This window comes from Eretmochelys imbricata, chromosome 7 (assembly GCF_965152235.1).
Source record: "Eretmochelys imbricata isolate rEreImb1 chromosome 7, rEreImb1.hap1, whole genome shotgun sequence".
Lineage (NCBI taxonomy): Eukaryota > Metazoa > Chordata > Testudines > Cheloniidae > Eretmochelys > Eretmochelys imbricata.
The window spans coordinates 50783129-50797980 of NC_135578.1; the positions used below are offsets into that span (position 1 = coordinate 50783129).

The 14852-nt window shown below is 51.5% G+C and overlaps 1 protein-coding gene across 1 annotated transcript in view; it reads right to left on the reverse strand.

Annotated features, from left to right (window-relative positions):
• The window catches only part of MST1 (macrophage stimulating 1), a 59704-nt gene extending 46966 nt beyond the window's left edge, over nucleotides 1–12738 (reverse strand). Inside the window, exons 1-2 of the mRNA XM_077822820.1 lie at nucleotides 12684–12738; nucleotides 7619–7766 (exon numbers count right to left, since the gene is read on the reverse strand). Coding sequence (XP_077678946.1) covers nucleotides 7619–7766; nucleotides 12684–12738 — 203 coding nt within the window. The remainder of the gene's footprint in view (nucleotides 1–7618; nucleotides 7767–12683) is intronic.
• Between the last annotated feature and the right edge of the window lie 2114 nt (nucleotides 12739–14852).

Genomic DNA, 14852 nt, shown 5'->3' on the forward strand with positions numbered 1-14852 from the left:
AGTAGCTCTAAGCAACACCAGGGCTAAAAGTGTGAGCCAGGCATTGGCAGACATTTTTGGCCCTCCGACAACCTTATGGATTTGGGAACTGACTTCCTGGCAGGGACCATGAAACGTCTTTGGGAAGCTCATGGGGTGAACCACTTGGTTGCCACCCCTTACCACCATCTAACGAATGGGCTAGTGGAGAAGGTTAATGGAACTTTGGGGACCATGATACATAAATTTGTGAATGAGCACTCCCATGATTGGGACCTATTGTTGCAGCAGTTGCTCTTTGCCTACAGGGATACCACATCCCAGTTTGGGGTTTTCTCCCTTTGAACTCTTTTATGGCCATGAAGTTAAGGGGCCATTAAAGTTGGTGAAGCAGCAATGGGAGGGAGTTACATCTCCAGGAACTAACATTTTGGACTTTGTAACCAAACTGCAAAACACCCTCAAGGACACTCTAGCCCTTGCTTGAGAAAACCTACAGGATGCTCAACAAGAGCAAAAGGCCTGGTATGATAAACATGCCAGAGAGCATTCCTTCAAAGTAGATGACCAAGTCATGGTCCTAAAAGTGTTCCAGGCCAATAAGATAGAAGTGTCATGGGAGGGGCGATTTATGGTCCAAGAGTGCCTGGGAGCTGTTAATTACCTCATAGTGTTCCCAGACCCTATCCTAAAACCTAAAGTATACCATGTTAATTCTCTAAAGCCCTTTTATTCCTGAGAAATCAAGGTTCTCCAGTTTACAGCCCAGGAGAGAGATAACACTGAGTGGCCTGAAGGAGTCTACTATCAAGGAAAAAGCAATGGTGGCCTAGAAGAGGTGAGTCTTTCCATCACCCTAGGGCATAAGTAGTGACAGCAAATCCAGGAGCTGTGCATCAGCTTCGTGCCAATGTTTTCAGCCACCCCAGGATGGACAGAACAGGCATACCACTCCATTGACACAGGTGATGCTCGCCCAGTTAGAGCCCAACCCTACTGGATGGCTCCTCAAGCCAAAACTCCAATAGAAAGGGAGATCAAGGACAAGTTACAGATGGGTGTAATCTGCCCCTCTGAGAGTGCATGGGCCTCTTCAGTGGTTCTGGTTCTGAAACCAGATGGGGAAATCTGCTTTTGTGTGGACTACCATAAGCTAAATGCTGTAACTCGCCCAGAGAACTATCCAATGCCATGCACAAATGAGCTATTAGAGAAACTGGAACGTGCCCAGTTCATCTCCAGCTTAGACTTAACTAAGTGGTACTGGCAAGTGCCACTAGATGACCCAGCCAAGGAAAGGTCAGCCTTCATCACCCATGCAGGGCTGTATGAATTTAATTTAGGGATGATAGCAGATGACAGAACAAGGAGTAATGGTCTCAGGTTGCAGTGGGGGAGGTTTAGGTTGGATATTAGGAAAAACTTTTTCACTAGGAGGGTGGTGAAACACTGGAATGCATTACTTAGGGAGGTGGTGGAATCTCCTTCCTTAGAAGTTTTTAAGGTCAGGCTTGACAAAGCCCTGGCTGGGATGATTTAGTTGGGGATTGGTCCTGCTTTGAGCAGGGGGTTGGACTAGATGACCTCCTGAGGTCCCTTCCAACCCTGATATTCTATAATTCTAATGTGCTCCCTTTCGAACTGCAAAATGAACCTGCCACCTTCCAGAGACTGGTAAATAACCTTCTGGCAGGATTTGGGGAATTTGCAGTAGCCTACCTTGACGATGTGGCTATATTCTCAGATTCATGGGCAGAACACCTAGAATACCTCCAAGCTGTCTGCTGGCGCATAAGGGAGGCAGGATTAACTGTTAAGGCCAAAAAATGTCAAATAGGCCTAAACAGGGTGATGTGCCTTGGACACCAGGTGGGTCAAGGAACTATCAACCCCCTACAGGCTAAAGTAAATGCTATCCAAAACTGGCCTGTCCCTGAGTCAAAGAAGCAGGTCCAATCCTTCTTGGGCTTGGCTGGGTATTACCGCTGATTGGTACCACACTACAGCCAAATTGCCACCCCGCTGACAGACCTAACCAGGAAAAAACAGCCAGGGATATTAGCCGACTTGTTAGTGGACACTGGAGCATCAGTAAACATTCTAAGTCTCTGGTGGATCTCCGGAGGGAGACCCACTGATAAACAGGTTCAGCTCAGTGGGTATGGGGGAAACATCCAGGAAGCTCCAGTCTGGCAGGATATTCCCTTGCAAACTGACAGACTACAGGGGCAAGTAGAATGCTGGGCTCATGAGGGAAATGAGAAGGGAATCCTAGGTGTTCCTTTCCTCCAAACATTTCAGCTAACTATGGATCCAGCTAATGGAGTGTTATGGAAATTGGAAGGAGGGCCTACAGAGATTTCCGCTGTGCATTGTTGTGCAGCTATAAAGGCAACCACAGCCACCCTAACCTCCGTTAGTGATCCATGGGTACAAGAATTTCCCAGGGTATTGACTAACAATAAGGAGGAGTGTGGAAAAATAGATTCTGAAGTTTTCATTGAGGGAAAAGATCCCTCTCCTCAAAGCTAATATAAATACCCAGCTGCAGCAGAGGAAGGCATTAAAAATACTATAGACTGTCTCTTGAAATAAGGGGTGCTCATGCTTATGCAGAATATCTGCAATTCACCAGTATGGCCAGTCCTTAAGGCAGACGGTATCACTTGCAGAATGACTTCGGTGCATTAACTGCGGCCACCTCTGCAGCAGCCCCTGTAGTAGCTAAATAGAACAAAATCATAGTGACTGTAGGGGCAGCTGGCTCAAAATGGTTCTCTGTGATCAATTTGGCTAATGCTTTCCTGGCTATACCCCTCCATACTTTATGCTGGTATAAGTTTGCTTTTACCTATAGGGGACAACAACATGCCTTCAACTGGACTCCCCAAGGTTTCCATTCTTCCCCTAGTATTTGTCATGCCCATGTCACTAAAATGTGTAACCATTTGCACCCTGACCACCGCTCACACGTAATTTCATACGTGGATGACACTTTAATACACAACCCCACTTCAGAAATGAACAGGGAAATCACCAGGGAAGTGTTGACTACAGTGCAGGAAACCGGATTTAAGGTAAATAGAGAAAAGGCTCAGTTAGTACAGCAACAAGTGAAATACCTGGATGTGTGTCTTGGGGAGGATGGTCCGACTCCCAATCAACAAAGCGTAGAAACGATAGGAAAGGAACCTGCTCCCACTGACACACTCCCTACGAGCTCTCTTGGGAACTTTTAATTTCTGCAGAGGCCACTGAAATGTTCTCTGACAAAGCCAAGCCCCTGTACCAATTATTAAAGAAAAACAGGATTTGGGAATGGGGACCAGATCAACAGAGTGCCCTGGTCACCTTGAAACAAGATTTGGCTAGTGCTTCTGCCCTGGCTTATCTGGACTCTGCCCTGCTCTTTGCGATTCATTTGGCCTCCTCAGAGACAAGCATTGGAGCCACTCTCAGCCAAAGGCAATGTGACAAGCTCAGAGTCATTACGTATGACTCCAGGCTCCTGGATCAAACAGAGCCAGGCTTTACCGCCTGTGAACAAGAGTGTCTTGCATTGGTCTGGAGCCTAACGCATTGGGAATTTATTATTGGAGGGTCAAAGGTCATTGTTCAGACTGTGTATATTCCCCACTCAAGCACGTCATATTGGGGAAAATACAGGACGGCCAGGTCTCTAACCCCCGCATTGCTCAATAGACCCTCACCCTAGTAAACTGAGCAGTCGAGTTTAAAAATCAACCAGCCATTTCACCAGCCCACTGTGTGCTAATTATAGAAAGAAAGGCGCATACCTGCCCCCTCCCCCTGGTAAAACACCTTGAGTGGCCAGTCAAGGGAGGCATGAGGCTTGCAGACGCTAAACAGAAGGGGGTTGCAATTTGGTTTACAGATAACTCAAGTTTCTACCCTATGGGTCATCCCTGAACAGGGTATGGAGCCATCCGTGTAAATGAGGGAGAGATGCTCCAAGGACCAGCTCGCCCCCATTCTTCCCAAGCAGCTGAGGTGGAGGCAGTTAGAGCTGTCCTAGCTTATGAATCCCAGGACACTTCTGTAAACCTGACTCTGACTGGACAGCCAGAGCAATCACTGTGTGGCTCCCCATTTGATTGAATAGAGAAATGGTAGCTACAGATTGGCGCTCCATTTCTCATTCAGACAAAGGGAGACAAATGTCAAATCTGAATAAGGAAAGAACTGGAGACACCTAGAAGACTCACAGAAAGGGGCATCAGAAAAATCACACAGAAGAAGCACACTGGAACAACAGAGCTGAGGCCTTAGCCAAAGCTGCTGCTACTAGTAACCACACTAGAGACACAGACCAGGTAGAACAAATAGAGGCAGTAACTACCCAAGGAAAAACTTTAGGCAAAGGAATAGATACCTTGGGCTTAAGTACCCTTCAAGGTGGGGATACGGAAATCCGGTCCTTAGCCAAGACAGGGAAAGATCCACAGGAAAATACAGGATTGAGCAAATTGGAGATGTCTGCTGAGCAGTGGATGCAGGTGGTCAAAGACACTGGATAGTCCCCAGCCTGGCACAGGGGGACCTGATTCAGTTTGTGCATGAGCAAGGGCATAGAGGAAAACAGGATACTTTAAATAGGGTTAAAGATATAGGGTGGTGGCCAGGCATGAAAGCAGATATAAATCAGTGGTGTGATAATTGTTTGCAGTGCACCATGGTTAATGTTGATTGCAAGGTTCAAAAAAATACATTGGGGCACTGAAGAATAAAGGGTCCCTGGTCCCGGATTCAGATAGATTACATAGGCCCTTTACCCACCACCAGTAGAGGGAATAAATACTGCCTGGTAATAGTAGATCCCTTCTCCAAATGGGTGGAAGCCAGCCCTACTAAAACCAACACTGCCTCAGTCACTGCTAAGAAACTCTTTAACATGGTTTTCTCAAGAATGGGAATTCCCAGAGTAATTGATTCAGATTTGGGATCCCATTTTGTGGGAGATTTTATGCTTTAGGCATTAAGCAATGTTTCCACATAGCTGGACACCCTGAGTCCTTTGGACAAGTTGAACAAACCAATCGCACTCTAAAGGAAGCTTTGAGAAAACAAGTAAAGACCTCAAGGAGGGATTAGGATGAAAAGCTACCAACAGGGCCAGTGCAACCACTAGGCGAAGTAGGCGGTCGCCTAGGGCACCAAGTGGTTGGGGGCGCCAAAAAGCAGTGCCCTGGCTTGGCAGGGAGGAACCGCCTTCCGGCGGCACCGGAGAGCCAGAGCATTGGCTTGAGGGGGCAGTGAGCCCCAGCCATGGAGGACCTGGCGCGGCGCAGGGGGGCAGCAGCCCTGAAGAGGCAGCGGCACTGCTAGCGGGGAGCAGCCCCTCCTGCCCAGGCTGCAGCCCAGTGCCCCACCCCCCCGGGGCTCCTGCAGGCTGCAGCAGATGCATGTGGGCGGTGGCCCCCGTGCGCCCTCCAGCTCCCCCCTCGCTGTGCTCGGGCTCTGCGGCTCCCAGGCATGTGAGCTACGGCCACCCCTCCCACTGCCTCAGCACTCTGGCGGGGAGGGGCTATGCATGCGGCAGCCGGGCACATGTTTTGCCTCCATGTGGAGCCAGCATCTGACCGGCATGGACATGATAAGGGGAGTCCCGGGGGGCAGTCAGGGAGCAGGGGGAGGGTTGGATGGTTCGGGAGTTCTGGGGGGGCCTGTCAGGGGGAGGGGGTGTGGAGAGGGATCGGAGCAGTCAGGGGACAGGGAGCAGGGGGGGTTGGATGGGTCAGGAGTTCTGGGGGTCTTGTCAGGGGGTGGGGAGTGGTTGGATGGGCAATGGGAGTCCCGGGGATCTGTCTGGGGGTGGGGGTGTGGATAAGGGTGGGGACAGGTAGGGGGTAGGGTCCTAGGGGGGCAGTTAGGCTGCAGGGGAGTCTCAGGAGGGGGTAGTCAGGGGACAAGAAATAAGGAGGCTTAGGTAGGGGGTGAGGTTCTGGGGGGCAGTTAGGGGCAGGGGTCCCGGGGGGGCAGTCAGGGGACAAGGAGCAGGGGGTTTGGGGGTTCTGAGGGGGGCAGTGAGGGGGTGGGAAGTAGGAGCCAGTGGATGGGGGCGGGGCTAGGGCAGGGCTCTCCCTCCCCCATCCTCTTTTTTGATTGTTTAAATATGGTAACCCAAGGGGAGCCGGGCGGGGGGGGGCATGGGGGCCAGCATCCGCATGCATCCGCTGCGGCCTGTAGGAGCCCCCGGGGGGGAGGGTGCCGGGCCGCAGCCTGGGCAGGGGCGGGAGGCGCAGCTGCTCCCCGCTAGTGGCACTGCCGCCGTTGCAGGGCTGCTGCCCCCCTCGCTGTGCCGGCTCCTCCATGGCTGGGGCTTGCCACTGCCGCAAGGGGACACTCTGGCTCTCTGGTGCCTCTGGAAAGCGGCTCCTCCGTGCCAAGCTGCTGCAGCGGCCCAAGCCCAGCAAAGCCAGTGACTTGGGGTGGGGGCCGCAGGGGTGGGGTGGGGAGGGCTTGTGAGGGGGCTGTGCACCCTCCAGGGGAATTCAGGGGGTGGGAAGGGGGGGAACCTGGTCTGGGGAGCAGCCCCTGGGCACAGCTGGCCCCTGGGCAGGCTGGCCCCTGGGGTCTATAAAGGCTCGTTGAGATTTGCCCCTCAATGAACCAATGTCCGGGGGGGTGGGCCGCAAGGTGGAAGTTTTGCCTAGGGCGCAAAATAGCCTTGCGCCGGCCCTGGCTACCAATCATCTTAATGGCTCTAATAGGCTCTAAGGTGATACATGGGTACACTCCCTTTGAAGTTATGACTGGAAGGCAAAGGCACATGCCTGAAAGTTGGTGGTTGGGAGTGGAACTGCCTAGTGCCTGGGAAGATGCTAACAGATGAATGGGTACAAACGCTAGTAGAGACTGTAGCTGCTTTGCACAAGTAAGTGGCAGCACAGCTAGGCATAGTACAGCAAAACACAGACAAAAAACTAGCCTCCTGGCGCCAAACAGCCAATCAGAGTGGCTACAGGCAGAGTTCTTCTCCCACACCCCAGCAACACACAGCCATTCTCAGAGGTGGGGAGAGTTGCAAACAGCTCACGGCCCCCCATGGGAAATGGGGATGGGACAGTGACCTATGTTCCCTCTATTGGTGCACATAACAAAATTCATTCCACACATGTGTGGGAAAAATTAGAGGGAACACTGACAGTGACTCTGACATCCTTCTCCTGCCTGGGCAGGTGTGGGGTGTGAGCAGCCCCTGGATTCCCCACCCCCACCTGGGAAGGGGGAGAAGAGTCCCTCTGCAGCCCCTGGCCTGGGAGAGTGAGGGTGAGGAACCCTAGGAGGAGCAGATGGATTTGGGGGGGAAGGACTGATTGAGAGGTGGGGACAGGCAGAAGTGGGGGGACAGCTTCTGCTGTGGGGGGACAGAATCCCCTCCCCCAGTAGATCTGGGAGAGTGGGTGACACTGATTGTCACCCACACACAGGAGGGGAGGCAATAATCAACAGCCTGTGCAAAACGTGGGGTAGCCTGCTCTCCTGAGCTAGCACTTGGGGGTCCAGCTCCTGAGGTGGGCAGCGTTGCCCTGCTCATGCATCACACAGGGGAGCTCACACACATGCAGCCACACACACTTGTATGCACCCCTAGCTGGGCCCCCATCACCCCACTCACCTGCAGTCCAGCAGCACCGTGCAGCGCCTGGCACACTCCTCGGTGTCTGCGGGCTCCTCCTGCTCCGGACCGGGGCCTTGCTGGCTCAGGGAGAGCAGCTGGGTGGCTTTGAGCCTCTGGAAGTCATTGAGAGGGGAGCGCTGCTGCCCTGGGGGACACAGCGAGAGACACATTCCTGGCAATCACATGGCTGGGGGTGCCCAGCTTTGGCCTCACTCCTTGTCTTGGGCATGGAACCAAGAGGGGTCTGGCGAAGCAGTGGGGCCAGGGAAGCAGAGGTGCCTGGGCAGGCAGCAGAGCTATGGACAGACAGCGGGGCCATCAGTGGGGCCGGTGGGCAGGCAGAGGCAGGGCTGGCCTTACCATGAGGCGAACTGAGGCAGCCTCCTCAGGTGCCAGACTTTGGGGGGGCACCGCTAGGACCCAGAGTGTAGAAAATTGTACCTGCTGCTGGTACATATGTATTCTCTCTACTCTAGATGCACAGAGATGGTGGAGTGCTGTGCTGGAGGAAGGAGGGCACAAGAGACATAACAGGCAGGCAGGAGAAAAGGTGAGAGGGAATAACAGAAAGCAGTAGGAGCTGCAGGGAGAGAGAAGAGGAGGAGCCTCTTATGTACCTCTCTAGCACTCCCAGGACCCTGGACTGATTAACACCAGCTTCTCAGGAAGCTTCCTCTTTCCTGCTGCTTCCCTGAACTCAGTTGATGAGAACGGGCAGTCAACTGAAGTAGTAGGAGCCAGTTAGGCCCTTAAGATGCTGATATCTTCCCTCACTCAGGCCCGGCTACCAGCCTGCTTATTTGTCCACTTCAGTTGAGTGTTGAGAGCCACTATAGCTGGCACAGAACAGCAGTCATGAGTGAAAGAAGAAAACGCCCCTCTGGGGCAGCATTTAGAAAAAGAAAGGAAAGGAAGCTTTTCTGTCTAAGCAGGAAGGAGCTCTCCTGAGATACATAAACACAAATGTTCACGGTGAGCCTTCCGGCCCTGGTGAGGATGTGAGTGGTGACAAGATGCCTGATCTTCCAGTTAGAGTGCAGGTGACCTGGCAGCTACTGCAGCATCCATGTCTCCATCTCAAATGGATGTAACCATGCACATTCCTGAAGAAAAGTGTAGATCAGAGAAGAGTGTGGTGGAGGTGCAAGAAACAGCTGCTGCCAAGTTTAGTTCCTTAAATCCAGATGATCCAGGACTGTGGACCCACTTGAGCAGTAGCCTGAGGGACTTCCTTGTACTGCATGGGCCACAGCAAGTGAAAAACTTCATGTTCCCCAAAGACAATGAAAATAGAAGTTTCCATCCAACACATTACTGGTGTGAAATCCCCAATGGTGACAAAGTGGAGAGGCCATGGCTTATGTACTCAAAAACCCAGAATGCTGCCTACTGTTTTTGTTGCAAACTCTTCCAGTCTAATGTTTCAGCCACACTGGGTTCTACAGGAACAAAGAACTGGAAAAATCTGGCTAGAAATCTGGCATGCCATGAGAAGGCAGCAAATCACCAGAGAGCATTCCATAGGTGGAAAGAGCTTGAGATGAGACTAAGGTTAAAGGCCACCATAGATGATCAGCATCAAGAGAAGATTGCATCAGAGTCTCTTTACTGGCAAAATGTTCTGAAAGGGCTCATTGCCATTGTGAGAATGCTTGCTACCCAAAACCTAGCACTGCGTGGCACTTCAGATCAGCTGTATATGCCAAACAATGGAAACTTCCTTAAAATTGTGGAGCTGATGGCTGAGTTTGATGCAAATTCCACTCTTTTGGAAAAACAATTCAAAATGAGATCATACAGTTACTGGCAACAAAAGTCAAACAGAAGATTGTGGCAGATCTGAAGTCAGCAAGATATTACTCTGTTATTCTGGACTGCACACCTGACATCAGCCATACAGAACAAATTACTTTAATGGTGCATTTTGTAACAACAACAGAACCTAGTGAAAGTGTCCCTGCAATGGTGACAGTCAGAGAGTATTTTCTAGAATTTATTGACATTGATGATACTACAGGAGCTGGTATGACAAATGTGCTTCTTAAAAAGCTGGAAGATACAGGAATTGCAATAGCTGACATGAGAGGTCAGGGCTATGATAATGGTACCAACATGAGAGGAAAGAACAGAGGAGTGCAGACATGGATCCGAGAGTTAAACCCTCGAGCTTATTTTGTCCCATGCAGTTCTCATTCATTGAACTTGGTGGTTAGTGATACATCATTAGCCTCTAGTGAGGTTGCTGAATTTTTTAATGTAATTCAAAGCATCTATGTATTTTTCTCTGCATCAGCTCATCGATGGCAAATTTTGAAGCAACATCTGGGAACATCCTCTCTGACACTGAAACCACTGAGTGCCACATGATGGGAAAGTCGAGTGAAGGCGATAAAGTCTATCAAACACCAAATTGGGAAGATAGATGATGCCATAGTTGCCATTATGGAGGATAATGCTATGACAGGAACTGTTTGTGGGAGAACAGTGGCAGAGGGAAATGGAATCACCAGAAACCTACATAACTTCAAATTTCTGTGTGGCTTAGTGTTGTTGCATGACATACTGTTTGAAATAAATGTTGTAAGCAAGAGACTCCAAGGTGTTGACCTTGATATATCTGGAGCAATGGAACAACTGGACAAAGCAAAGTCATACCTACAGTCTTACTGGTCAGATGAGGGATTTCAAAATGTTCTGAAGAGTGCACAGAAGTTGGCAGAGGAACTTCACACTGAAGCTATTTTCCCACCCATTCAAGAATACAAGAGTCACCAAAGAAGACATTTTGATTACGAGGCATGGGATAATCCCATAAGAGACCCCAAACAACAATTCAAAGTTCAATTCTTTAACCAGGTGCTAGATTGTGTAATACAGTCAGTTGAAGAACATTTCATGCAGCTCAAGGAACACAGCAGTATATTTGGGATGTTGTATGATATTCCAAAACTCCTCACTATACCTGAAGAAGACCTACACCAGCAATGCAGGGCACTACAGACAGTGTTGACACATGATGACATGCATGATATTGATGCAAGTGATTTAGGTGATGAACTGAAAGCCCTTTCAAGATACATTTCAGCAGAATCAACTACAAAGGCTGTTCTGGAATATATGTGCTGTGACAAAGTTCCTCCTCTACCTTGGTGGGTCTTGCACTTATTGGCGGATTTGCTCGCCTTGGAGATTCACGGTTGCCTTCAGTTTGGCCATTTTCATGAACCCACAGTCCAGGTTAACCCCTCCTGTGTCTGACCAGGAGTTGGGAGGTTTGGGAGGAGCCCAGGCCCGCCCTCTACTCTGGGTTCCAGCCCCGGGCCCTGTGGACCGCAGCTGTCTAGAGTGCCTCCTGGAACAGCTGTGTGACAGCTACAACTCCCTGGGCTACTTCCCCATGGCCTCCTCCCAACAGCTTCTTTATCCTTACCATAGGACCTTCCTCCTGGTGTCTGATAATGCTTGGTACTCCTCAGTCCTCCAACAGTATGCGTTCTCACTCTCAGCTCCTAGTGCCTCTTGCTGCCAGCTCCTCACACACACACACGCCACAAACTGAAGTGAAGTCCTTTTTAAACTCAGCTGCCCTGATTAGCCAGCCTTAATTGATTCTAGCAGTTTCTTGATTGGCTGCAGGTGTTCTAATCAGCCTGTCTGTCTTAATTGTTTCCAGAAAGTTCCTGATTGTTCTGGAATCTTCCCTGTTACCTTACCCAGGGAAAAGGGACCTACTCAACCCAGGGCTAATATATCTGCCTTCTATCACTCTCCTGTAGCCATCTGGCCCGACCCTGTCACAGTGCACAAATAAGATGACCACCCTCTTTCCAAATGCTTTTGTTGCTCTGCACATACTTCTAACACTTCCTGTAACAGTTGCCAGTGGCTTCTCCAAGCTGAAGTTAATAAATATGCTCCACAATGACACAGGAGAGGCTGGTCAGCCTTGCAACCATCTCAATAGAGCATAAACTGGCCCAGACTGTGGACCTTCAGGAAGCAGTTCAAATCTTTGCAACCAAGAAGGCACAGAAAGCACCACTTTGATTATTCAAACAGATAAAAATGCCAGTGTTTACTATACAGACAAGAAAAGTTACATTTGCTGTTCAGGCGTTTAAAGTTAAGTGTTACTTAAAATTTTTGAACAAGGCATTTTAAGTTGTTAGTTCTCCTTTACTGGGGTAGGTAAAGCAGAGCAGTACCATGATAGGAGTAGAACAGGAAGAAGGCAGAACTGAGACCTTTCAAAGTTTTGGCCCAAGCAAGGGGGCTGCCTCAGGTGCCAAAATGTTGTGGGCCAGCCCTGGGCAGAGGGGCCAGCAGGCTGGCAGAGTGGCCAGCAGTGGGGCCGGCAGTGCAGCTGGGGCACATCTATGGCTGCAGCAAGGGGGCTATTTCAAGCTGTATTTTGTATCCTCTAAAATTCCCAGCCATAGTCTGACTAGCCTGTTAAGTGCCAGGCCAGGTCCAAGCTTGGGGTGCCAATGGGAGCTCCTCAGTGCCAGGGGGCCCTGATTCCATACCCCTGCATCCCACACCTCTCCCCAGAAGCTATCTGAGACATCTTAGCACATGTCTCTGTCCAAAGACAGGGAAAACTGCGCCGGAGACCCGGCCAGCACTGGTCGGCCAGCCAAGCCAGGACAGAACACATCTGAGAGTGCAGCCAGTGTCTGGGCCGCTGCCCTACTGGCTCTGCCATCATCCCTGCCCCACAGAGCCCATGGTCTGGCCCCAGTCAGGGGCACCACTTCTCACTGATGTCCACCTCCCTCTCCTCTCTTGGCTGGAGCCACGACCCAGCTGTGCTGGTCAGAGTCCTTTGCTCTGTGGGGCTTGAGCACGAAGCGGGGAGCAGCTGTTCCTGCCCTGCCTCATGGGGCTTTTCCCCAGGGTCTCCCCTCGGCTGCCTGCCCACAGACCTCCTTGGCGGGTGCAGGAGGGAGAGGCGAGTGCTGGCCCCATGCCAGACCAAGAGGGGCCCCTCTGCCCTAGTTCCTGCCCCACTGGGAGGGCAGGCTCGCAGCAGGCCCTGGCTGCCCCCGGCGGGCACTCCTACCTGTGCTGAGGGCACAGGCCAGGGCAAGCAGCAGCACTGCTCCGGCCTGCATCATCCTGCTGCGCCGTCAGCCTCAGGGATTGTTGCGGAGCCTGTGCAGAAATGCGCTGGCCGAGGTTGGACTGTTCAAGCAGGGCAGTGCCCTGAGGGCCACCCCCAGTTCTCCGCTCCCGATGGGCAAATATTTGCCTCTGGGCCATAAGCCAATAATGCAGCTCTGGGGAGTGGGAGGGTCACCATTCAAGGGATTCCCAGGCAGATCACAGAGGAGCAGCCCTCACCCCCAACACACACCCAGCTCATGGGGATTTCAGCTCCCTGCCACCAAAAGCTCCTGGGCTTCAATAAACAGTCATCCCCTGCATGGCCATATTGACCCAGAGGAGCAGGTTGTGAAACTGCTCCATGCCCAGCTCCAGCAGGACTCGGCAACTCACCCCCTCCTCCCTTTGCAGTAACTGACATGACACCTAGAGCTGCCCTGCCAGGGTGGAGATGCAGCCGACCCTGGGCCCTCTCACAGCTCCAGGAGCCGTGTACTGTGGGTGGGGGCCCGAGGGGCTCTGGAGACTGCTGAGCTGGCAGGTGGCACACATGCCCTGCGTGTAGGGTGGGGGCAGCAGGGCAGTGCTAATGGGTCCCCTGGCCACTCTGGGTGAGCCAGGGCTGCAGCAGAGCCCAGAGGGAAGAGACGCACACTGCCCCCAAGGTGAATGTGAACACGCACCAGGCCAGGTCAGCAGCCAGCCTGTGCTGGAGTCAGAAACAGCCCAGGAATGTAGAGACACGAACCCACCGCAAGGAGGCAGTGTTGCTGCAGCACTGTGATACCCCCACAGGGGGGCAGTGTCTCTGCCATGCTGTGGCAATACCCCTGGGGGGGTGTATCTGCACACCGGTTACACCTCTATCCCACCAAAGGGAGGCAGTGTCTCTGCAGCGCTGCAATAATACTCCACAGGGGGGAAGTGTCACTGCAGCACTGCGATACCCCCACAAGGGGCAGTGTCTCTGCAGCACTGCAATATCCCCACAGGGGGCAGTGTCCGTATAGGACTGTTTTGTCATTAATCCCCAGTGGGCAAATGTCTGTATGGCCGTGATGTCCCTAAACCACCTCCAGGAGGCCGTGTCCCCACATCACTGTCATTCAGGCGCTGACTCTCCTGGGGACGTGTCTGTGTGGCCAGGGCTAACCACTGGGCTAGTGTTGCTGGGGTCAGTGGGCCCAAAGCATTCCATGCACCTCTCCCTGCAGCACACTTACACTGAACAACTGATGCACACCATCTGGGGCCTGACGTACCACGATCTCAGCCTGTTCAGGTTCACAGCAACACGCACCATTCACTACCTGTAAAACTTGTACTAAAGAGACAGAAAAACAGCTAAAGCCTTTGACATGCGAAGTGCTGAGTCAGGCTTTTGCTGTGACACACTCTCTTGTTCCCATACCCTTTAGCTGGAGAGTGTTTCCTAGGAGAGCTGCTGTCTGGCCAGCTCGCAGATGGTCATACCTGGGCTTTGGGGAACAGAGAGCAGTGACCTGGGTTGAGATGGGGATAAAGTCTGACCCATTTTTTATGGGAGACAAATCAAGCCAAAAACATCCCCGAAGGGAAAGAAGAGAGCAGCACCAAAAGAACATGCAGCTGCTGGCTTTGTGGCTGCCTTTCACTTGCAGCCTGAGCAGTGTAGAAACACAAGCCCAGCACATGCTCTGATCAGCCATGCCGAGGCCAGGAACAAGCCAGCATCGGGCTGTTCTGGTTTTGCAGGTAGTTGCCTCCCCAAGCCCAGCTCCCAGCAGAGCTTTAGAACAACCTCCACGAAGCTTTTACAGATGCCTGCCTTATAAAACACCAAAAGTCGAGTAGAGTGAGGCACTACCTGCAATGGGCCTGCCATGTGATCAGGACCGAATAGAGAATTTGAACACAGAGTGAATATCATACAATGAACGAATTAAGATTTGACTTCAACTTCTTCTTTATCATCACTAGTGGTTCAATCCAATTTTTGTGCTATATTTCCTGGGATGAAAGAAGTAGGAATTCACTTCTTTCTAGTCCCAGTCACAACAGCTACAGTTGAGCGTCCTTTTTCATCATTGAATTGAATTTTGTGTTCTGAAAGAAGTCGCCTTCTGCATGATCATGAGCATATCAT